Below are 25,106 nucleotides of genomic sequence, written 5' to 3' on the forward strand. Positions count from 1 at the left end.
CTAGGAGCCCGGAGACAGTGTAAGACTGGTACCGGCTGCCATTGCTAATGAGACCGGAGCTGTGAATCCCGTAGTTGAGGGGTCTGCTGGACTTTGAGGCAACGGCGGCGCCCTGAGAGCAGGGGGATTGATTGACTTTGGGAACGAAGGGTATCCGGAAGACGCTGCAAGACACCGCTGGGGTGCCGGAGGTAGAGGGGAGGTGAGGCCTCAACATCGCTACCTGCTGACCCCCCCCTCCCGAGCAACCCCTGAATAACAGGGAGTCCTGGTGCTCTTCCACCTCCCACTCACAGGAAAACAGTCTAGGCAGGCGATGCTGAGGGGGTGACTGGTGGACTGGAGTGGTCCCTGGCCGCGATACGGGCCCCATAGCGGCAATAATGAAGGCATGAAAAGACGCTCTAGACGCTGGCGAAGTGTGGTGTGACATCACCAGCACCATTGTGAATAAAAAGAGTGAGGGCTTGGAGACAGAAGCTGGGTGGAACGTGGTGGAGAGACTGCGACAGGCCACTGGTGAGTGTTTTGCACCTGGTAGTCAGCGGGTTGCTTTCTTGCTTCCCCACCGACCCCTCCCTCTCTTACTAACTACTAGCGGCAGCGTCCCGGGACACTGGACGGCCCTTCAAACCAAAATGGAGAAATATGCCCAGCCGAGGTCTGAGGGCAACACCGGGGAGGGAGATACCAATACTTCCCCATACCAAGTGCAGAGCTCAGAAAAAGATGGTTCTCCGACCCTTTACGACATCATGGCTGCAATACAAAAAGTACGAACCACTCTGGAGAGCAAGATAGACAGTCTCTGTGGAGGTGAACTTGATGCGTGCAGACCTGCATAAGATGGGAGCAAGGGTTAAAGAAAACAAAGACTCTATCGCCGCGCTCCAAACTGACATCAAAACTCTACAAGCGCAAGTGGATGAATTGAGGGAGCTAACGCAAGTACTCAACAGAATGGAGGATGCCGAGGGACGCTCTAGACGTAATAACGTTCGCATTCTTGGTGTTCCCGAAAAAGCAGAGGTCCCGGCAGTCGACTTTTTTGTGGAAGAGTTGATCCTTCAACATCTCCAGCCTAAAAGCCTCTCAAAATATTTCTCAGTAGAGCACGCCCACTGAGTGCCAGGAACGGCGCCGCGGCCGGGTAACTCCCCTCGTCCAATCATAGCCCGAATTTTTTAGTTCAGGAACAGAGATGTGCTACTTAAGGTGGCTTGCTTAGCACTGCCAGTGAAGTGGGAAAATAGCACAATTATGTTCTTTCTGGACTTTACCCCTCGGGTTCAAAGAATGAGACAGTCGTTCCTGGAGGTGAAGAAAGCTCTAAGGGAGAAGGAACTGAAATACGCAATGCTGTTCCTGGCGAGACTAAGAGTTGCGGCAGACAACAAAACTTGTTTTTTTGATACCCAGGAGGAAGTCTGGTCCTTGCTGGAGGGATGGCAAACGGTTGGCAGAGGAAGCGTATCGGGGAAAAGTGCTGCAGTGAAGATGGGGCCAAACCAAATACGTCTCTGTATGAGGCATAGGGAGATAAGTACGCTTTAGAGATAGACTGCCTGGAGTGAAATGCTAAATGGTTTTTCCAAAGAAGAGAACCTTGGACAAAGGAACAATGAGTAATATAGTGATCAGGTGAATGTAGAAGCTCAGGGAGTCCATTTGGCCTTGGGTCTTAGAATGAGGCTTCCCAGGGTGATGGTAGTCACAATGATCCTACAGTGAGCAAATGTTCTTCCAGGTGGTAATGTAAACTGGTGGTGTGTGTATAAGACTGAATGGGGGGGTGGTTCACAGTTATGGCTGCGGCCTCTGCTCCTCAAATGTTTAAAATGTGTTTTTGGGTCAGAAGCACTCTGCATAGTTGGGGTAGCGGGCAGTTTGAACCCGTAGTGCAGGGAGGCAGGAAGAGGGGAGAAGTTGAGAACCGGGATTGTTTTGGTTGTAAGAGTCTTTGCCATATACGACGATTGTGGTGCCAACAAGGGAGGTTTGACAATTTGCGGACTACACCGTGGCTCCATATATCAGCCTGTCCATACATTATGGGACTGACCTAATTTGAAGTTATGTCTGGAAAGGTTTCGGGAGAAGCTCGGAATGAACACAAACACACAGTCGGCCCTGAGATATTGGACCTTGTGGTCCCATGGGGGAAAAATAAAGGGTTTTAGGTGAAGTCCTGGAACGTCGATGGGAGACAGAATAAAAAGGTGGATAGTCTTCTAATATTTGAAAAGGCATGCACCAGACGTGGTCCTCCTACAGGAGACGCACATTCAGGGCACAAAATAGGCGGCGCTCAACCGATGGGACTATAAATTAATTGCACACTCTGGATATACTAGGGGCTCTCGAGGAGTTGGTATATTGATGCGCTCTTCCTTTCCCTTTACAAATCCAAGGGTAACACAGGACCCCCAGTGTAAGATGGTTGCGGTTATAGGTGGCTGGGAGGGACAAGTCTTTAATATCATCTCACTGTATATCCCTCCCAAACAAAAATCCCTCATTCTGCCAGAACTGGGAGCTTTCCTTTTGAATCTCCCAGAATGGGTGATGGTCATCTGTGGTGACTGTAATGCAGCTCTGTCCCTGACAGTAGGCCGTCTTCCACCACGACCGTAAGACCAGGCGGGAATGACATTTGCTGACTTTGTGTCTGCTGTGGGCCTACACGATATCTGGAGGGGCCTCAATCCTAATTCACAACAGTACACATATCTCTCGTGGGCACATGGTAGCATGTCACGTATTGTTTACTTTTTCACACAGGCCCAGCAGGCACCCCAGTTTAGAGAATTTGATAATATGGCCCGGGGAATATCAGACCTTTCTTCAATTTGTGTCCATTACAAAATGGCAGACCCCAGGCCGAAACGTCTGGGCACGATTAACCCCTGGTACTTTCAAATCCCTGCGATTAGAACCAAAATGTATGAAGCAACTGATCAGTACATAACAGAAAACACTGGCACAGTGGATTCGGCCTGCACACTTTGGGAGGCTTATAAGGCGGTGATCAGGGGGCAGGGAATCTCTCTCATAACGGGTGAAAAAACCCAGAAGCGTGCACAATTGGAGGAGATAGAATGAAGTATCGTGGTCCTGGAGACAAGCCTGATCAGTAATAATGATATAGGAATGAAGCATCAGTTGAGTTTGAAGAAAGCAGAGTTTAAGGTGATAGCTGAAGAGACCGCGAAACCCAGATAGAGCAAAAACTATACGAAGTGGGAGACAAAGCGGGCAAATTGCTGGTGTGTTTGGTTAGGAAATCGGAGGCCTCTAGATGGGTTTAGGAAGTGCAGAGGAGGGATGGAACCACTGTTCGGGGTGGAAGTCAGATAGCAGAGGCATTCTCAGATTATTATGAGCATCTCTATGCTTCAGATTGCAGAACTACCACTGTGACCTCGTGGGATGTACTGGCTACGCTTAGATTGCCACTTCTTGGGCCAGAGGAAAAGGAATCATTAGAGCAGGATTTGGCGGAGTCTGAAATAACCAAAGCAATTACAGACCTTCCATCAGATAAAGCCGGAGGCCCTAACGGGCTTCCGATTCAACTATATAAAATAACATCGACTAAAGTGACACCCCTGTTGCATAAAATGTTTAACGAAAACTGTAACATAAGAATGCTCCCCAGAGACCAGCATATAGTGAATATCTGCTGCTCATATAGGCCGATTTCTCTGTTGAATGCCAAGCCTAAAATCCTGGCCAAGCCCGGGGATAGATTCTCTGGTCTACTCTGCAAAAAGCATTGAGACATTACAGTTGTCAGCAAAGGAACTTGAGCCTAAAACTAATGACGCAGTTTCTGCTGTCAGAGCCAAGGATTCCAAGGATGTACATCAAGTTGACCAGCCACAACATCAAATTGAAAAGCCACGTTCGAGTTATGCTGAAAGACAAAATTCATTTTTTTACAACAAAATGTCTGTTTCAGATGTGGGTACAGAGCTCACATGAAGGGAAACAAATGTCCGGCAAGGCTTGTCACTTGTAGGATCTGCAACAGACAAGGACATTTTGCGAAAGTCTGTCAAGCCACTAAAAGCAGATATTCTTCGACTGTTAAATGTGTTATAGATGAAAACTTACATGGTAATGAGGACGTCTCTGTGATTAAAGAGTTATGGGATATGATTGTGGTTGTACAAGATGAAGCTGTCTGAGTGGGAAATCCTGAACTGTGTGTTGATCCCTATGTTGATATCCACGTTGGGGAGAAGGTTATAAGACTTTTAGTTGATTCAGGTGCTCGCATTTCTATGATCACTCAGGAACTTTTTAAGAAAACATGGCCCACTAGAATTCTCCTACCTCCTGATCGAAAAGCTGTTTCGTATGATGGTAGAGAGTTCGATCTCTCTGAGTACATCGAGGACATTATGGAATTTAGAGGAAGGAGGATTGCTGGGAAAGTCTATGTTGCTCACAAAGGTTTGTACATTCTTGGATGGTTCCACCAAGGGTTGTTCGGCATGGCACTTAGACCTGGGACCAGTGAGCAAGTTCTTGTAGTACGGGACAGTGTAGATCTTGAATCTATGATCAACAAATTTCCTCATGTCTTTTCTGGTGAGCTTGGGAAGATTTGTGATTACCAACACAAGATCATTGTCAAAGATGGTGCTCGACCCTTCAAACACAAGCTCAGGAATGTTCCTTTTAGTATTAGACATGATTTGGAGAAGGAGTTAAGTTCTTTCTGTGCAAAGGGGATCATAGAACCAGTGGACTCCTCTTTGTGGCTATCTCCTTTGGTAGTTGCACGGAAACAGAATGGTAAATTGAGGGTCTGTGTCGATCTCCGCTGCGTGCATTTTTCAATAAAACAGATTTGGAAGAGAGGTTAAGAGGGCTTTTACAGCCTATGTAAAAGCAGCTATGGATTGGCTCAGTGCCACCAACATTCAGTGTAATCCCGACTAAACTGAAATTCTGTTGTTTCATGATGACCCTTTGTCTGGATGGATGGGCTGTTCTGAATAACCCCCACGACGACTACAGCCAGGAACTTCGGGGTACTATTTGAGGCCTGCCTAACTATGAAGAACAGATCTCCTCTGTAGTCAAGTCATGTATTTGGATGTATTCTGGAACCAGGTCCATCTTCAATTAACAAACATTACAAATAACATAACGTGCATTTGTAAAGCGCAAATTCACCGAAGGGTATCTTGTTGCTGAATAACAGATGTTTATTGTTACTTAACTCAATGGTACTCATTTTATCCGCCTCGGAATGTTGAAAGGCTGAGAGGACCTGCTGGGATTTGAACTTGTGACCATAAGGTCGAATACTAGCCCCTACAGTGGACGCTTTAGTCTACTAAGCCACCAGACCCGGGATATTTTTAAAAACATACTTATTTAGCAACTAATGTTCTCTACCTGACTTGCAGTGCTTAGAACTGGACACTCTTGAGTAGCCTGTGCTTTAAAAGTGCCCTCAAAAGTGCCCTCATTTATTTGTTTATGAAAGACCACTGCAAACAACTGGACCACAAATTGAGAACAAGCCATGACAATACATCAGGAGCATTTACAAATCTGCCCTAAGAAGCAGCGACGAAAATATCCGGACCACCAAACGCTCCATGCTGGCAGACCACATCTGGCATAACCAACAGAAGCAAATAAATATTTGCCATTGTGAAGGATTTCACCTCACTAGCCGCAGTCTCCAACTCAATCACCCCCTCGTAGGACCCATACAACCATCTCTCTCAATTCTTCAGCAACAAATTCACTGCCACGTACAGCAACTTCAACCTGCAACCACACCCGATAGACCTCACCCAACACCTCCCAATCTTATCCAAAGAACAGACGCTTGGAACATGCAACTGTCCTCCTATTGTTGAAGAAACCCTCAGCGGACCCTTCAACGCTCTCAACTACAGATCGATCTCCCTGCTACCATTCCTGGTCAGGGCCTTAGACAAAATCATCAACAGACGCCTCATCAAGCATCTCAACAACCACCAACTCCTGGACAGCACTCATTCTGGTTTCAGTTCTAGCCTCAGCATGGAATCTGCCCTCATCGTTGGCACATATGGCATCTGAATGACTCGGGACTGAGGCGGCACAATTGCCCGCATCCTCCTGGACCTTTCCACACCATTTGACAAGGTCTCCCACCCCAACATAATCCAACGCCTACATGACATAAGACTGCAAGGACATGCACTCTGATGGATCTGCTCGTTCCTGACTGGAAGGAGCCAGTCAGTCAGCCTGGAAAATCCTTGGACGATTGCAACCACATCTGCAGAGTTTTGCAAGGATCCTCTTTTAGCCTGACCTTCTTGAATGCATACATTATCCCTTTAGCCATCAGCATCCGCTCTCATGACATTCACGTTCTCTCCTTCGCCAATGACAGGCAACTCATTCACTTCCTCAAAGGCAAGATGCCCAGTATCCGGATCAAATTCAGTGCCTGCATGACTGACATTGCCCACTGGATAAGGACCACTGTCTGAAAACACTGCCAAGACCGAAATTGTGATCTTCGAGAAAAGCATTTTGCCATGAGACTCTACCTGATAGCCAGCAGAGCTAGGACTGACACCCACACCAAGAACCTCATGATCGTCATCAACAGCAAACTCTGTATCACCTTCCAAGTCAATGCGATTATCGCCTCATGTTTCCATACCCTAAAGATGCTGAGGAAGATTTTAATATGGCTCCCAATCAGCACCTGAAAACCTGTCACTAACAACCTGGTCACGAACAAGCTGGACTACGGGAAACCAACAAAAAATTCACCAGAATGTTGCAGACCATTCAGAAGTGGCCAGCCAGACTCAGTCTCAACCTCCAACTTAGCACTCACATCACACCACACCTGAAGGAGATCCACTGGTTCAAAATTCACAAATGATCCCAGTTCATTCTTCGCACCCACCTTGCAAGGCACTACAGAACACTGGCCCAGCATACCTCCACAATAGCATTTGCTTTCACAAACCTTTCAGACACCTCTGCTTGTCCGGGCTCCTACTTGCACACATCCCACGCAAACATAAAATCAGATGCAGCAGTCAAGACTTCTCCTACATCACTCCTAAAGCATAGTACGACCTGCCATTACACATAAGCACCTCCTCCTCACTTCTAGAATTCTGCAAGAAGCTAAAGACCTGGCTCTTCAAGTAGTCCCACTAGTCCCTCAGTTTGGCTAGCCTCACACCTTCTCAGCTTTAGGATACCCTCCCGGGTGATAGTGCGCTCCACAAATCTGCTTAACATTAACATAACAGTAACCAGTACACTTTTCAGAAATATATGTGAGGATAAGAAAAAGGAGAGTTTGGCTATAGAGAAATTTTGACCCAAATTCTAAACAAAATAATGTATATGTAGCATATATAATTATAGGAGACAGTATCAAACCTACACAGCAAATCCTGATAAAAGCAGGTTACTCTGAAGCTAGCTAACAGGCACATTGCACAAATATAAGGAAATGCAGTACTAAGAAAAGTACTAAGGAGCTTATTGATTTTAATGATCAGGATTTTGTTGCTGGAATGCTGACGATACTGAACTGGAATGCTCAGGATGCTGTAGATTGCAATGGACAAAGTGCCTTGAACTACAGTCGGCCAAGTGCTATGGACTCGAATGCTGAGGATATTGAAAAGGAATTCTCAGGATGCTATGGAATACAGAGGATACTGAACTGAAATGCTCAGGATGCTATGGACTGGAATGCTGTGGATGCTGAACTGCAGTGCTTAGGAGGGTGTGGACTGGAATGCAGAGGATACTGAACTGTGCTGCTTAGGATGCAGCTGACTGCAATGACCAGATTACTCTGGTGTGGTAGGCTCAGGGCACTACAGACTGGAATGGTCAGAGTTCTATGGACTGGAATACTAAGGGTGCTGTGGGCTGGACTGCTCAAGAACCTCCTGACTACTTAGGTTGGTCTGGACTGTACTGCTCAAGCAGCTCAAATGGATTAGGACAGTCTAGAATAGTTTGCTCATTGCGATTTGGTCTTGAATGTACATGGTGCTCCAGAGGGAGATTCTCAGGGAGGTACTGACTAATGATCAGGGCGCTACTGACTGCAGTACTCAAGATGCTATTGGTTGAAATATTAGGGATGCTATGGCGATGGCAGGGTCAAGTGACATGGAGCAATGTAATGAGCACCAGAGACCAGGAACTGTTGAAGGGGCATTGAAACAAGGGGCCTATAGCCAGAGGGCAGAAGAAAAGGGACTTCAAAGAGCATAGAAATCAGTGAGCTGAAGCAGGAGGCTGTAGGAGGGCCACAGAAACAAAGGAGCACCGAAGACAAGTAGCTTCAGCAGGATGCAGAAAGAGCATAGGTACAAATACTGGAGAGGTAAAGACAACAGGCTTGGAAGAAAAATGGTTTGTTCAGCATGCAGGTCACAAACTCACTGAATGCAAGAACATGGTGATTTAACTAAAGATCAAATAAAGGAAACACCCGTGGAGAAAATCATTATTTGTTTTATACAGAACTTCATTCTGCACTTCGACATCAGTAACAAACCACTGCAAGCTTGCACAGTGATGGCAATAGATGAACATAATCATCCAGTGCATTGTGAGATTGATACCACATATATCAATTCTTTATTACAGTTTATAAAACGATAATTGTAAAGATACTGCCTAAGATTTTGGTGCATTATTTTCTTATAACAAACTTTATTGAAATGTTTTGCGGCAAGACACAGCATCGCACCATGCAAAGTATGATTGACATGCATGCATGAGATGGTAGCAACCCAACATCAATAATATATAACACTGCGATATCAGATCGATAACCATAGTAGCCACACCATTTCCCCATATACGTTCATTCTTCTCAGGACAGCCTTGAGCTTCAAAGACTGGCTCCTCTTTGTGGGCACACCAGTCCACCCTTGCACGCCAACTCCTAATCGTCGGCGGCTTCTGTTGTTTCCATGCATGGGCCACATCTCGTTTGGCCACCAAGAAAGCCATCCGCAGAAACACACCTTCCCCTCTAGGGCTCCCCACTTCATCCAGCAGCCCAAGCAATGCAATCTGTGGCGTTAACTCCAGGGAACGGCCTAGGACCTTGGACAAGATTTGACCCACCTCCTCCCAGAAGGTCCTCAGCAGAGGGCAGTCCCGAGCTACATGATAAAAATCTGCTGCGGGAAGCGTGCACCTTGTGCATACTACTTTTGCATCCTCGAGTGAATTTTGCAGGCTCCTCGGCATATTATATGACTCATGCAAGTAGTTGAATCGTATCATGGGCAGCCACATCGAAATTGCCAGCTCTCTAGGTGCCAGGCAAGCCTAACTTCAATCATCTTCGTCCAAGTCCCACACCCAGGACGCCCATCTCTGCTGGACCCTCTCCAGTCCATCTGGAGAATGGATAGAGTATGGATCACTAATGATCTATAGATCACTGAAATAGCAGCTTTACCTAGCCTTCCTTGGTAAATCATTGCCTTCAACTGATTATATAAGGGCAACAGCTCCTCCAGCAAGTCCAGAGCTAGCAGGGCTTGGCGCAGTTGAAGGTACCAAAAGAACAGCGAGATAGACAAAGAATACTTGCTCTTCAGCTCCTGAAAGAACATAAGGCCCCCGCCCCCCCCCCTTTATAAACGTCTTCCAGATATGAGATCCCAAGGCGATCCCAAGGCAGGAATGCCTCCAGGGCCGAGACCTGACCAAGCCAAGTTCCCTGCCATAAAGGGTCATCCCGGTCACGCGGCGGTTCCAACCAGTAAGGCGAAGTGCCGCGCTCCAACAAATGAATGACACCTTTGTGGAGGAAGGCAGGGTATGCAGTAGACGCGCTCCATATAGGAGATCAAGCAAGCCATCTCACCCTAACAAATGTATTTCCAATTGGTATGCTGGATCGTCCCCCCCCGCCTCCCGGTGAACCAGTCATTAACCGGCACCATGTGTGATGCGAGATAATACAAGACAATGTCAGATTGCCACAAACCTCTATCAAAGGGAGATTTACTCAATGACTGGAACGCCACTCTGTGTCGGCCCCTGGCCCTCTGCAAAGTTGGTAACCTTCGCTGTCAGGGAGTGGAACCACTTGCTGGGGATGGGATAGGGGTAATTACTCAACACATAAAATAGCGCTACAGACACACCATTTCCAAAAGAGCTGAACACCCAGGGTTCAAAGATAGTGTGGCCCAGTGGTCGATATCGTGATCAAGCCGCAGGTTCAAATCCCTGAAAATTAAGGGCCCATGCCAAAACGGAGACCCCTTGGTACTTAAAGGAATTGTGCCGAGTAGGTATGCTGGGGCACCATACCAGCCCCAGATCGTCACCCTCAACCTCCACCAAGCAGGGCTTCCCTTCATTGATCCCAAGCTCGGACGCCTCACCGTACAGCCGGAGGAGTTTTAGGCAGCGAGGCCCGGAGTGCAACGGATCCTTCAAAAAGAGAAGCATGTCCAGGTCAATTCCTCACCGCCAGCAAAGACCTGGGCATCACAGCATATAACAGCTCCAGAGGGTCTATTACCAAAGTAAACAGCAACGGGGACAGTAGGCACACCTGGTGCATGCCATGTTCAATGAAAAATGCAGGAGATTGGACCCTATTAAGGCAGACCTGAGCCGTTGAGAAATGATACAGGAGCCAAACCATGTTCTGGAACCCTTATTCCAGGCCAGCCCGCCAAACAACCTCGTTCATAAAGGCCCACAACATCATATCAAATGCTTTAGTAAAATCAACTAGCAAAAAGCAAACGTGCCATCGAGGGTGGGCGCCCTGGACAGCGTCACGTGGACTCTCCTGATGCAATGGCGTGTGCTATCGCCAGGCATGAATCCACATTGATCCGGGTGGACTAGATGGGGCAGGGCCCTTCCCAACCTCGCAGCTTGCACTTTCGCATAAATCTTAATGTCAGCGTTGATCAGCAAAATAGGCCAGTATGTGGATTACTGGTCCCTAGGGAGGTCCTCCTTGGGCAGGAATACGATTGTGTCACCATCCAACTCTGGTGGAAAGGACCCCTGCTGCAGAACAGCCATGTAAAAATTCAGAAGATGTGGGTAGAGGATCTCCTGGAAGCGTTTGTAATATTCAATATGATAGCCAACTGCGCCAGCTGTCTTCCCAGCTTGCATCACCAGCACTGTGGCATTCACCTCCTCAAGCATCAGAGCTTGATCCAGCTCCTGGGCCAGGGCAGTTAGTATAGTAGCGAGTGCTGTCTAGAAGGAGATTTGCGTCTTCCGCTTGTGGCAGAGAGGGCATCGCACATATAACCCCCGGTAAAAATTCGCAAATGTATGAGCAATTACAGGTAGCCCCCCCCGAGGGGAATCTCACCGAATCACTGGAACCACTCTGTTGGAGACTCCGCGGGTAGCCAGCCAGTACAGCAATTTACCGAATTTATCGCATGAGGCAACACCCTCCGCATCGAAGACATCCAGCAGTGTCTGGCCTCCTCCAAAGGCACCCGCTGCAGTTTTGTACGGGTTATGGCCAAGACAAAATGGGAATGCTTGGTGTCCTGACGGCGGAGAACGGCTTCCACTTATAGGATCTGGGTCTCTGAATCGCTCAGGTGCGCCATCCGGAGCGCCACAGCTTGACGGACAGAGCCCTTAATAGGCCTTTCAGGGAGGGCTTACTAGCCGCCCATTGCATCGCAGCTGATGCTACCAAATCTGCATTGAGTTAAAAAAATTGCCTTAATTCCTCCTTGATAAAGGCTTCACATTCGGAATTCTGCAAACGGCAGGCATTGAACCTCCAGGTCGGGCGCAAGACGGTGGGTTTAACTCCCCACGACAATAAAAACGGGGCATGATCGGAAATACCACGTGGGAGAATGCAAACCCACTGAAATAAAAGAAGATCTGCTGCAGATTTATAGGCTCGTTGGACGGGGTGGCAGGAATGCCAGGCATCACAAAGGCCCAACGAATCCACCCAGGAAGACATGCAGGCGTGATAGCACCTTGATAGCCTGAGGTAGAGTCAAGATAAAGGATCTCAGTGATTGCAAGGAAGGTTGCAAAAGGGGCAGGGGAATATAACAGGATATGAAATTGTAGTGCCTCACTTCCAAGCGACCCTCAATACCCATGTAACAACCCGAGGGTCTGTATGGCATTCTGTGATTGCCAGGGGGAATAACGTGTGCAGGAATATGGCGACTCCTCTGGTGCCGCACATAAGAAATGAATGGTAAACCCTATTGTAGCCAAAATGCCCAGAAAAGGGCAGTTCATTCTTGGCAGGTGAGTCTCCTGCAAGAAAACTACTGCTGGCCTGTGACGCTTAATACTGCAGAATGCTTAATACGGTCCAGAAGGCCATTCACATTCTAGGAGAGCACCGTCATCATTAGGGAGGTCATGACTCAGCCAGAGAGAACCAGGAGTGGCACCCATCCAGAACAGGTAGGGATACAGTACCCCACGTGCCCGCCATGTCATGCCATACCAAGCAAACCGCTGCTGTCTGCGTAAACGCTGCTATTGACCTAAAAAAAAGCAACAGTAGGACAGAACAGTGACAAAGAACAAAGGGACAAACCAGGCTCATTAGCCCAACTAAGCTATCTACTCCCCAAACCCCCTCACCCCACACTTCACCCCATGAAGCACCTTTCATCTGTTGCTCTAACTAAGAAACTGCCAAGAACCTCTTACTAGAGGGGTAGAAGACCACTGCAGCCCGTTGGCGCCTGCACATAAGGATCCTGCGCCTGGCAATGAAAATTCACTGTGTAACAAGGCATAGCCCCTCAACCCCTAGCCGAGGCAACAGAACAAAGAGAGATAAAACATTACAGCTTGGTCCCCAGTGAAAAGGGAAAGGAGGTGGTGCATCCAACTGTCATCTCCAGCAATCCCCCCCCAACCCAACCACCAATGCAAATAAGAAAGGAACCACAAGTCATGGTTGATCAGAAATCTGGGAGTATGGGCCCATGTCCCCTATTGCAGATCAGAACCCCTCTGGAGTGCCTGAGAGGGTCTCAACCTCCTCAGGCGAAGCAAGATTCAACGGAAATTTTTCCAGAGCCAGTCTGGAGCCCTCTTCATCGGCTCCTCGCCCCACCCTGTCCAGGCCCTCCTGGAGCGCGACCACCCTTCCCCCCCTCCAGTGGTGGGAGGAGAGCGATCCTGACCGTTCCTTTGTGCCCTCTGCGGCTCAAGAGGGGAACGTTTTAACAGGCAGTGCTCAGTTGCCAACTCCCAAGCCTGATCCGATTTGTCAAAGACGAGATTGGAAAACGATTTTAACGCGGTTGAGGAATAGGAGCAATGTGGGTAAGTTCAGTGCACAGAGTTTCTGCTTTACTTCTGCAAAGGAGTGGTACTGCTGTTGCACTACCTTAGTGTAATAAGTGAATAGGAGAATTTTTTAATTGTTGAATCGCAGGTCAGGGCGAGTGCGAACCTCTTGCAGTATAACATCCTGTTCTTTAGAGTTGAGCAGCCTCAACATCACAGGCTGTGGGGAGGACCTGGTGGAGACCTCAAGACCAGGGAGCGGTGTGTCCGTTCAGTGACAAAAAAGGAGCTCAATTTGTTTTCAGGTACCCATGTTTTGAACCAGTCCTCAAGCACCCCCACCAGGCCTCTCTGCTCCACCAACTCCGGTAAGCCAATAAGTCTAAGATTGATACACCTAGATCTATTTTCAGCGCCCTCCCTGCCAAGGAAGACACTGAGGAAGACAGCCGAGACATTCATTCCGCAGGTCATGGCGCATTATGGAGCGGTCCACACTGAGACCGTCCACTTTGGATTTCCCAGCATCCCTGGAGTCCTGTATGGCCTTAAGGACCACATCCAGATCTGCTGCCCCAGCTGTGCCGAGCCAGGTCCTCGTTCTGTTGAGTCTTCACTATGCCCATGCAGGGCGGTCGTGGGACTGTGTACGGGTCCATTTTTGTTTGGGCAGCCACTGACTAGTCAGACCACCAGGCGGCAAACATCAACCACTGAGGTCGGACTGAAGATGGAAGGATGCATCCAGAACATCCTACACTGCCCCCAATCCGCTCCTCAGGAGCACCTCACCACTTCCCCAGCTCTCTGGAGGCAACCAGCCAACAGTACACCGCAACACCCAAGTTCCTCAACCGGAGTTCCGACTTCACATTCGGCTAGTCTGCATCTCCGGCCATTCAAGACATCAGAGGCCCACCACAGAATGCCACTACCAGACAGTTCAGGGGAGTGAGCTCAAATCCAAGAAACTCACACCCGGTGTGCCAGGTCCAGTCCAGTCAGGGCCATTCCACTTGACTTGTCCCTCAAGATGTTTCCCCGCAGTTCACTGCAGCAACTGTTTGCCTTAATCATGACAACTCAGCCAGGCCTGGTCCAGCCCCCAGCCTGACGAGATGATAAATATACTGCAGGGATCCAGCTTGTCGGCCTCCACTGCAGTCTCCATGTCCAGCCCCCTGGCAACGCCGTGAGTCTTCTCGCCTCAGGGGGCCTGACCCCACTCGCGCTGCTCGGCCAGCGACAGAGCAGGGGCCGGGGAGAAGAGACAGGCCTTCAGCTGGCTGAGCCGGCGTGCAGGCTCACCACAGGCCCGGCCTCATTGCACCACAGTTTTACGGCCAGCAGTGCAGAGCCCAGGCTGTTCCTCTTGCTCAGGATTAGGTGGGCCCAAGGATCTCTGCTGGCCCACGTCTCTTGGTGCAACTCCCTTGCCCAGAGGCGGCACAGCCGTCGTCACTCTTCACCCGACTGCCTTAAAGTCTCGGCCCCTCCCACCAGGACAGGGCACACTGACCACTAGAGCTACCCACTTCAGGCAGGCTCCATGGTCCTGGAAAGATCCCACATTTCCAGGGCAGTTTCAGAGAGCTGTCCGCTCCCACAGTGTGCAGCAGCTCCGCCCCTCAATGCAGTCACTGTGACAGCCCAGTCCGCCGTCTCTCAGCATCGCCACCCGAGGAAGATCCTTCGTTATCCAGCCTGGTACCGACGATCTTCCTGCTTGCTGGGGCTCTTGTGGGACTCCAGGGCGCTGTGCGAGTCCGTCCTTCCCACAGTGTGCAGCAGCTCCGCCCCTCAATGCAGTCACTGTGACAGCCCAGTCGGCCGTCTCTCAGCATCGATCCAGTGGCCTGAGGTAAGGAGGAACTCGCACAGCGCCCCGGAGTCCCGCAAGAGCCCCAGCAAGTAGGAAGGTCGTCGGTACCAGGCCGGATAACGACGGATCTTCCTCGGGTGGCGTGAGCTCCTCTAGTGCTCGACCTTCATCTTGACTGCCTCGGCCATGCCCGATTTTGGTGCATTATTAAAAGAAAACTAGAGAATAAATGCAATAGGTAGAAACATTTGTAGGCTTAAAAAAAAATCATGTTTTCAGCATCATCCACAGCCTATCTAACAGTTAAAAAAAGGGCATGTTTGTGGAAATCAAACCATATGAGTAGGAAAGAAAAAGGTGGTACTATTCTGCCTCCATAATCCGTAGGAAAGTATGTTACCATAATGAGGGCATCTTCAGTCAACAGATTGTCACTAGAATGTTAAACATTGTTTTAGTTTGAAAACAATTGGAATAGGAGTCTTAAGGAGAGGGAATGCATACTGAGATCAGTAGCTACACTGGTGTTACTCAATCAAATATGGTAGGAAGGCAGGCCACGTAAAGTCAAAGCTATGGAATTGATTATGCAGCCTATAGATGACCTGTTAACGAGTCTCTATTGTCACCATTTCTTTCATCCAGTCTTCAGGGTTGCACTGATATTGTTGTCTCCACTTTCTCAAGATGTACATCTTTGTTACAACCAAGGAAGTGTCAACCCATTTTTTAGGTAGGAAATTCCTGTTGACTCAGAGGTGTCATGTAGCATGTTTAGAGCTGGGAAGAAATGAAGCAGCGGATTGTATTAGCCAGTCTTTGCCAAAATACTTGTAATGTATTGCAGGACCACATTAAATGCATCATGCCTCCACCAAGGTTTTCAGCATCTCCAACAGTCCAACTACGTATAGTTTTTGCCAGCCATGTAGCAGCCATGTAGCAGCTTAAAGAAACTGAAATTCAGTCTGGATTCTCACAGGTCCCTCTCAGGGGTTCTCAGAAGGGTATCTTCTTCTGGGTAGTTCTTTGATGAATTAGCTTGCTATTTAGCTCTTAGAATATTTGCCTTATAGGCTTAGAGTACAGTTCTTTTATTAGCGTTGTACAGACAGGAAATGACTCTTTTGAAACTTCTCCAACTTTTGATATATTCATGGTTTGGAGAATACAGCAATGGGCTGGGCGGAGATCTGGGGGCTGAATTCACAGACTGTACTTTTAAGGAAGTTTACACTCTTGAGTAAGTTTATTACTTTTCCGTATTCACAAACTGCCTCCCTACCTACCAGCTCTGTCGTCTGCAACTGGTACAAAACCAGGCAGCTGGGCTCATCTTTCACTAACCTAGACACCACCATGTTCGTCCCCTGATGAAGAGCCTTCACTAGCTACCGGTGGCCAAACGCTGCGAATTCAAATTGGGTTGTACCACCTTTAAAGCATTGGCCGGTCTTGGTCCAGCTTTCATTTCCTCTTTGATCCACCGCTATCTCCCCTCACGTGATCTTCGCTCCTCCCACTTGGCCTTGCTTACCACCCCCACCTTCAAACGAAAGAAACACGGTGGTCTTAGATTCTCTTTTCTTGCCCCCCACTTCTGGAACTCACTTCCAATGGAATTTAGACTAACCACATCATATACCCACTTCAGATCCCTTCTGAAAACCTTGTTGTTTTATCAGGCATATGAGTAAGGCCCTGCCCACCATTCACTCATCTGCTGCCCCCGTTCACAGCGCCATGAAACCGCCTGGTGAAAGTGCGCTCTATAAATAATTTTAACATAACATAACATTTGTAGTAACAGGCTACTGACAGAAATATCTAGTAAAAATTGTGTACAAAAAGTATTGTCCCATTAAGTGTACATTTGCTATCATTAACTCCATAGGAGTTATACTTTGTGAAATATATTTAGAACATAATATTTATGTCAGAAAGTATTTTGGACATATCATTATGGTACCAAACTGTCTATGAAAGAGAATGAATTCTACTTTATGGGTGTTGAGTTTGAGGAAGCTAAATACACCCAATCCTGAAGTTTTTCAGGCAGATCTTCAGAGTGAACATAATTTTAACGAAATTTGTTTTCAGGTATAGCTAGCCGGGTACCACTGACACTGGTTCTTAACCCCTGTAACCTCCATCAGGATTCTCAATGCCCAATGTACAGGTTAAACAGCATAGGGCCAAGTATTGAACCTTGATGGCTTCTGCCAAAAATTTAGGTTGGGTTGCTTTCATCTACTCTCCATCTTCCTCGCTTCTGCAGTTAGGAGGATGAAGGTGCACTTGATATCACAGCCATGGGAAGAGCCTTTATAGAGCCCCAGCATTACTTATGAATGATGCCTTTGGGGTGCTTCTCGGCAGCATGTGATGTTAGGGCTGCATCTCAAATAGCTCTGGATTCAGTTTTATGCTCACAGATCTTCATTCAGGTTAAATATTAGCAGGAATCCATCATAAAACAAATCCTGAGAAGCAACTATTTCTGTTAGTTCACCACATCTTAAATCATGTGGGTAACATTAGCATTGTATTACATGTTTCTGCTTGTGAGCTCCTCTCTGTAAATGCCCACCAGCAGGCTGGTGGATACTTTTTTACTAGTTAAACCTTCAACAGAAAAACTGTATCCTTCTTGTACCATGTAGCTCAGTTTCCTTTTCCATTTTCTTCCCCCTTCCTTGTGATTGTGATACCTAAATGTCTTCTTTTTCACGGATAAGAAACTGCTTCAACATTCTCCTTGATTTATAGCAAGCTTTTTCTTGGGCAAGAAAGGCACTTTATTGTATTTTTTGCTTCCAGAATAGAGTTGTGGTAAACCCCTCAACTCACTTGTGTATCACATTCTCTTAAACTTTGCTTCCTCTTTTTTTTTTTGCAACCAGGCTCTCTTGCATTTTCAAAGATGTATCATTTTAGTCTTCATCTTGGGTGCATTCTTTACCGTTGTATACAAAACACAACTACTTTTCAACTACTTGTTCTGTCCCTATACAGTTAGCTACTAGCAGAAAGAACTAGACTATGTATGCATTTCTAGTGCTTGCAGAAGATTCAAATCAACAGACATGACTGGGCCCTGGTTTTCTCAATCAATAGGTATTGAGTATCTTGATCTTATTGTATATAACTAGGTGTTACAAAGGAAACAATTGTCATTGCTACTTTGTGGTTTGAATGAACTTTTGATGGATAACAGTCCGCTCCCAAGATTAGGTTAACTAGGGTATCCCAGGGAAATATGGTATGGTTAAAAATATTGTGGGTGGTTGGTCTTTGATAGCTAGTGAGTGAGGGAAAAAGTCACTGCCAGCAAAGTGGCAGTCCTAGAGCTGGGAGAGCTACATACTTTCAGGAGCAAAATCAGTCATCTTATGTGTGCTGTTAAAAGGAGAACACATTGATATGTTGAACTTTAGCCCCAGTAGAGAAATACTTCTCTCACTGCCTCAATAGAGAACAATCAGGAAATTGCATGTGTATTATTGTAGTGGCCACCAAAGAATGACATTGACTGTCATTTAAGGCGAATTCATGAGAAAGGAACATCTTTTGTTAACTACGAGGGGTTGGGAAGTACAAACCTTTTTAATAGACCATGAGTTGAAAATCTTGATGGAGCTACTAGATTCACAGTTCTAAACATGTCCAGTCTCTGGTGTACAATGCAGGACAGATATAAGCTCAATGTGAATGTAATCATGAATTGCGCTTTACAATGAGCCAAAGGTCAGAAGACTGCAAAGAACATAAACCGCAGAACTCCCCATTTTCTGCATCATGCTCTGCACGTTGTTCACCATTGTGACACCTGTCTCCTAGAGAGTTAGAAAGTGGAATTGGGACTCTGTAATCCCCTCCCTCATCGACGTCACACCAACCAACCAATCAGAGATTGGCAGTTCCACTTTAGTTTTTCAAGTTTATTATCCAGTGCAGTAAAAAAAGCATGCAACACTATTCTCAAAGTAGGTCACGTTTTTGTATGTTTCACATTGGTGGGCCACAAAAGTCTATTTTGTTGGCCCTGTTTTCCAGCAATGGGACTGGAATGTAATTGTTATAAAGTTGTCTGAGTTTATAATGCCCTGAATTTATTATGCACGATCCCTGCTTTCTTGAGTACACCATCTTTTGTTACGATTCAGTGTTTTGTACATTAACTCACATGATTTATTTTGTATCACAAATAAAAAAATTCTATTTTCAGAAGCCGGAAGGACGACCCACATTTGGCGATTTGCTGCAGATGATAGGACAGGTCTTGGAGAGTGGAGACTAATCTGACCAGAAAGGGTTTCCTTCAGAAACCCAACGCTACCAGAGACATTCACCTACGTTTTGCAGACCACGATTTTTGAATACTTTTAAAACTAAGACAATGAAGACGTTTATCTTCCTACGTTTTTTGCAAAACACATTTGTTTTATAAAACGGAAAACATATTTATATTGTAAGTAAATGTAAATATATTTATTTAGCATGGTAGTATTTTTCATGTTACCATATAGAATATGTATATCAAGTGGACCTTATGTTTTTGTTAGGGACGTTCTTTTAATAGAAGAATGCTGAACGCACATTTCTTCTAAATTTCCATGTTTGAGTTTTTTCTAAAAATGTTATTAGTAAAATGTTTGCCAGTGAAAAGACTAGGCTGACAGTTCAGGAAAAGGAAGAGTTTCAATTTCTACTGAACACGAATCCTATTTGAAAGTGACAATGCACCTACTCTGCACTGTCATGCAATCTGTAGTCCGCATTACCAGGATCACTCCCAGGACATAAGACTGCAGTGTTGTCTCCATGCTACCCACTACTTGACTTTTCTGTTGATGCTGCCGGCAGCACTGCATAAGGTTTTTTCAGATATCATGGATATGGATACCTGCTCATGCTCAACTGAGTTATGATCAACTTATTTCTCATGTGACTTTCTGAAACTGGGCATTTTGGACCCAAGGCACAAATATATCTGTGGATCTAAGGGACACATAGGTGGGCAGCCGTCAACATTTATGAAGACAAATCAAAATTTGGGATTCACCAAACATTAGTTAGCACTTGTATATTCTTTAATTTTACATGTGAATAAATAGCCTTATGGGAAGAGGATACCATGTGAAAAAGAGGTTAAAACAGATACCTGTAAAAAAAGAGGTTAAAACCCACAAACTGACAGGTTTGTGGATATTTACAATTCTTTTTTCCTATTCTAAAAATCGTTCTAGATTTACCTCTGATAAGAGCAGTACAATATCTGTTCTATAGATGGGGGAAAAAAGAGGCGGCGCAGAATTTGTTTGGGAGGGCGGCGAGGGATTTCTACACTGGGAAAAGTGTTTTGCTTTGGAAGAAATCGAAAATATGCCAGCAACTGCATTCATGTTCATTTCATTTTCCTGTTCATAAATGCACATCTGCTAAATTTCTGAATTTGTAAATGTTTATTCATTGATGTGCATCTTGATTTCTTTAGGAAATTCAAAGAACATTAGAAGTTGCTCGAAATGTAGAACTAACTTTACAGGAGTAAATACCTCACTTTCTTTGTAAATCAGGAAATCTGATCTTTAATCAGCACATCTGACACATGCTTCAACCATGTTGGCCCCTATTTGTGTTGATGTTGGTAGTAAGTGCTTTAAAAACAAAATCTCAATTTCTGTTATAAAAAGTTCTCGTCTACGCAGTACTGCTAGTAATTATTTGTAGTACTGATCAATATATATGAAGTATGATTACTTCAAAACGTTGTCAGCATTGATCACTAGATCACACTTTTGATAGTCATATATTGATTTTTCTCTTACATGTCTAAATGTTTTATAGTCCTCGGTCAGCGAGAAAACAGCATATAGAACACATATGTAAAACATGAGTTTGGCATTATTTTCTACTGTGCACAAGTTTTTACTGTGCCAGTTGGTGAAACTGCAATGGAAATCATTGTAATGCAAATATTTAACATTTGAAATGTGATTATCTAATTACTTACCAGTATGTTTTTTTGGGGGACTTCAATAGCCACTTAAATGGTTGTTGAAGAACTTGTGTTTCTCTAATTTGTATTGCCTAAATGTGCATTCTATTTTTCTACTTTTGCTCAGGATGTGTTTTTGTTTCTTCATATTTCTAACATTTACAATTACAATTCTGTGTGACATCTCTCACGTTTTCGTTTGAACCAACGTTTTGCATGATGTTGAATTTGTGTAATTATTGAATAAACATACTGGAAAAGTCTACATTAACACATTGGTTCGTCACTCATGTAAAATGCAAAAATGTTTCTCTGTAAAGCTTTCCTGTATGATGGACTCATATATTTTTCCATTTATATTAGAGACTTAAAATTCTGTTCTATGAAGTTAAATACTTAAAGATGAGTACTTTGGTAGCAGAACGCTTTTGCTGGTTGGAATGTGTAAACATATCTAAGAGAATCACAATTAACTCACTCAAACAATATTCGTGCATGTCATATAATTTCCATACTGTTGTAACTTTTCTCTGTTTTTGATTGATATAATGCGAAAAAGTGGTTTTCTAATCAATTACACATGAACCATTAGACCATTTCGAGATGTGTCATATAAGTAATGCTGTTAAAATATTTAGCTGAATTTTGGAAGCTATTTCATCCCAATTACTTTGTGTTTTAGACTTAATACTTATTGTGCTTCCAGTACTCTGAGTTGCCCTTCCAGTAGTGAGTGTTGACTAGAGTTCCATGTACGTTGGAGGCCAATGTAGTTCAGTTCTAATATAAGTTAGAAATGCTTCGTTTTTAACTTTAAATAATGATTCCAGTGTTTGGAAATGAAACACCAGAGTCTGTATTGGAAACAACATGTTTTCTGCAACTGTAAGTGTGGCAAAGCATTGCGTGTTTGCACTCAGGAAGCTATTGATGTTAATTAAACATCATACATTGTGACTTTCCATGGTAAAAAAATGAAAAATAGTTAAATGCATATTATGAATTGTAGCGTCATGGATCTTGTGCCTAGAAGTATGGGGTATAATCGTGTTGTACAGATAACTTAGTGAATATTTTAATGGGTTACTGTTCATAATTATCTTGACCTAAAACTATTAGCATTAACTGAAGTAATCTCACCCTCATTAGTATTTTGCTGGGAGGAGTCACTGTCCAGCTTGCCATTGAGTGCATTGATAATAGCTGCTCATAATTCAAAGAATAATATGTTTCCAGCTGCAATATGAGGGCTAAAAATAAATAAACTACATAAAAAACCTAAATGTTATCATTAAAGAGAAAAACTATTTTCCTCCTGCTGGCCATCATTATACTTGTGCAACCCTGTCCCGTATTCTAGTTAGGATGAAGTATTTATTTTCCTATGGGAAATAAATAATTAATAAAGTTTTTATTATTGTATCTCCGGAAGGTAAAAATGTTGGTGGGCAAGCGGGCGGCCAGGCTATAGTATAATAATTAGTTGGGATTCATTGACTTGAGACATCATCACACACGTAATGACGAGTAATTAAATACTGGAAACAGCATGTATCAGTTTAGGTAGGCCACAAGAGACACATGAGGCCAGAGACCTAATTCTGGTAAGCTAATATGTACCAGTAAAATATATATTTCTATGGCTGGACCGGAGGCGACTATTATGCCTTCTTTCTCTACTTTATTTATACAGCAGCCATTCAAAGCAACAGGACTACATTTCCCTTCAACCCAGGGGAAATCTGTAGTCAAACAAAATTGTCAAATCAGAACAGTTCTGGATACACCAATCGGAGTCCTCCAGCCTCAACATAGTCTGTCCTCACTGGCCCTTCCTCCTCTTTCTTCGCGCAGGATAATACGCTATTACTGTATTTATGCATTGCCTTGAGCTCATTGTACGCTTTTCACTGTTTGCTAGTTTTGATTGCTGTCACTATGACTGGGCATACTGTCCCTTTCCGGTGCATTTTCTGAGGAGGTGTGACATTTGTCACCCTGCTTTCAACAGGTGATTCCGCCCCTGCACCGCGTGGTTGTTTAATTATGGGACGAGCGCCGAGTCCCGATTTTGGGAGCCGCAGGAGCGTCCTCACCCCAACGCGGCTCGTCTGGTGCACCCACACTCCTCCCACCGTCAGGGGGCATGTGAGGTGTTTGCTATGGAGGGCACGTTCAGTCCCTGAAGGGCTTGTGCGGCTCGCCGTAGTCGCGGGTTCTGGCCTGAGGAAAACGCTGTTAGATGTATATTTACCGCGATCGGATTGCCAGCATTTTTAAATCCGATCTGCAGTTTAATTCCACGCTCCACTTGGCATTGTGTGTTGGAGTCAGTATTTCTACCTCCTATGCCTGTTTGGGTCATGTACTTAGCGTTTCAAACGCTTAATGGGCACTTAGTCCCAGGCCAGTTTTCATTCTGCTTGTCTGTATTTTCTAAATCCACCAGACACAAGTGCCCAGGGTTCGCTCTTCATTCAAAGATTGCGAGTTTTCTCGCCCATCCACTCAGGCTCACACCCAGCTCTTCATAGACTGGCGCTTCCCCAGTCAAATCTGACTACCAAACCTTGCTCATTTTCCAACTCATCTGGGCCTCTGAATTTTTTTCTTCTGCCCATCCTCATGGAATTTGATTACGATGACCACGCCCAGGGAGGGGAAAATGCCCTGACCGACCTCCAATGGGATGATGATTTTTATGAAGTGGTGGATGCTTCAACTTACAGAGCAGTAGGGGAGGCTATGTCCCCATTTAAAGAAAGGCTCATGCAAAAAATAGACCAAGCGCTGGCGTGCCTTGCAAGCCTACCTGCGGCCCCCGCCTCCTGTGGCCCCTACTTCATCCATGGCAGTACTGGACTTCTCATCCCACCCCCCCAGCTAAATGCACACGGGACCCTGGGATGGACACTACGGCTTTTGACCGGCTTAAACAGGCATTCATAGCTACCCAGCCGAGTCTGCCAGGGGGAGGCCCTTTACCTAGCCCTCAGAACGCTGCAGGGAAAATGACGGTGAAACCGGTCCTTCCAGACCACTACACACCACACCTTCAGCGGATGTGTCGGACATGTTTGATCCAGACGAGATCGTACACCCAAGCTGTTCTGACTGGGCTCCAGCAGGTAAGGTGGCGGAGTACGCGGCTAGTAAATACCAACAAGAGAGAGAGGGCATGAGTTGGCACTCCTGTACCCCAATCAATTCTTAATTAACAACAAAGGAGTGACTAAGTGAAAAAAAGTGCTATCAGAATTAGATAGTGAAATCTGATTTTATTTCACTCTGTACTGCAAATGCGATCAATACTCCCACACGTGCATGTACAGAGTGGTTTCTCTCTATCTCCCTATGAATACCCAACAGGTTCTCCTCTCAGGACGAAACCTACCGGGTGTCGTGATCACCCAATGTTACAAGGAGAAAAATCCTTTCTTTTTGAAGGACCCTCACTCACCACTAGTTGGTGACATGCTTCATCATTGGGTCCCCGCTGGGGTGACCGAATGTCCCCCCAGCGTGCTACAATGCCTGATTACAGCGGAGCAGGATGAGGTGAGTGTAACAGTGCCCAAATTAGGAGGTGACTATAAATGAGTGTACAGGTGTATTAAAAAATGCAAAGGTTGTGCCTTTACAAGAATCTTTAATAATGGCCAACCTGCATTGGAATAAAAACAGTGTGGACGGACTACGCAAGGTTCTGAGTTAAGGAACCGGAGTCCTAGTGAATATCAAAAATTGGTCAACATGTTTCTGCTGCTTTGATTGCAATTTGCTCAGCATTCGTCAGGACCTACAGAAAAGGCCTCCGGTGGTGTACGCGCGCTAAGGCGTACCCTCCCGAGAGGCTCTAAGTGTGAAAAATATATCATAAGTGAGGATACCGGACAGTCTCCGTAAATACCCACTACTATTTGTAGGGATAAGCCAAAAACCTGTAATGAGAAAAGAGACAAACAAAAACACATAAAGGAACTT

The 25,106-nt window shown here is 45.6% G+C and overlaps 1 protein-coding gene across 1 annotated transcript in view; it reads left to right on the forward strand.

The window, feature by feature from the left end:
* TEC (tec protein tyrosine kinase) overlaps positions 1 to 21,393 on the forward strand; it is a 589,535-nt gene extending 568,142 nt beyond the window's left edge. The window contains exon 19 of the mRNA XM_078678221.1: positions 19,350 to 21,393. Within this exon, the coding sequence (XP_078534347.1) occupies positions 19,350 to 19,421 (72 nt within the window). The 3' untranslated portion in view covers positions 19,422 to 21,393. The remainder of the gene's footprint in view (positions 1 to 19,349) is intronic.
* The last annotated feature ends 3,713 nt before the right edge of the window (positions 21,394 to 25,106 follow it).

The sequence above is a fragment of the Lissotriton helveticus genome, chromosome 2_2 (genome assembly GCF_964261635.1).
Source record: "Lissotriton helveticus chromosome 2_2, aLisHel1.1, whole genome shotgun sequence".
NCBI lineage: Eukaryota > Metazoa > Chordata > Amphibia > Caudata > Salamandridae > Lissotriton > Lissotriton helveticus.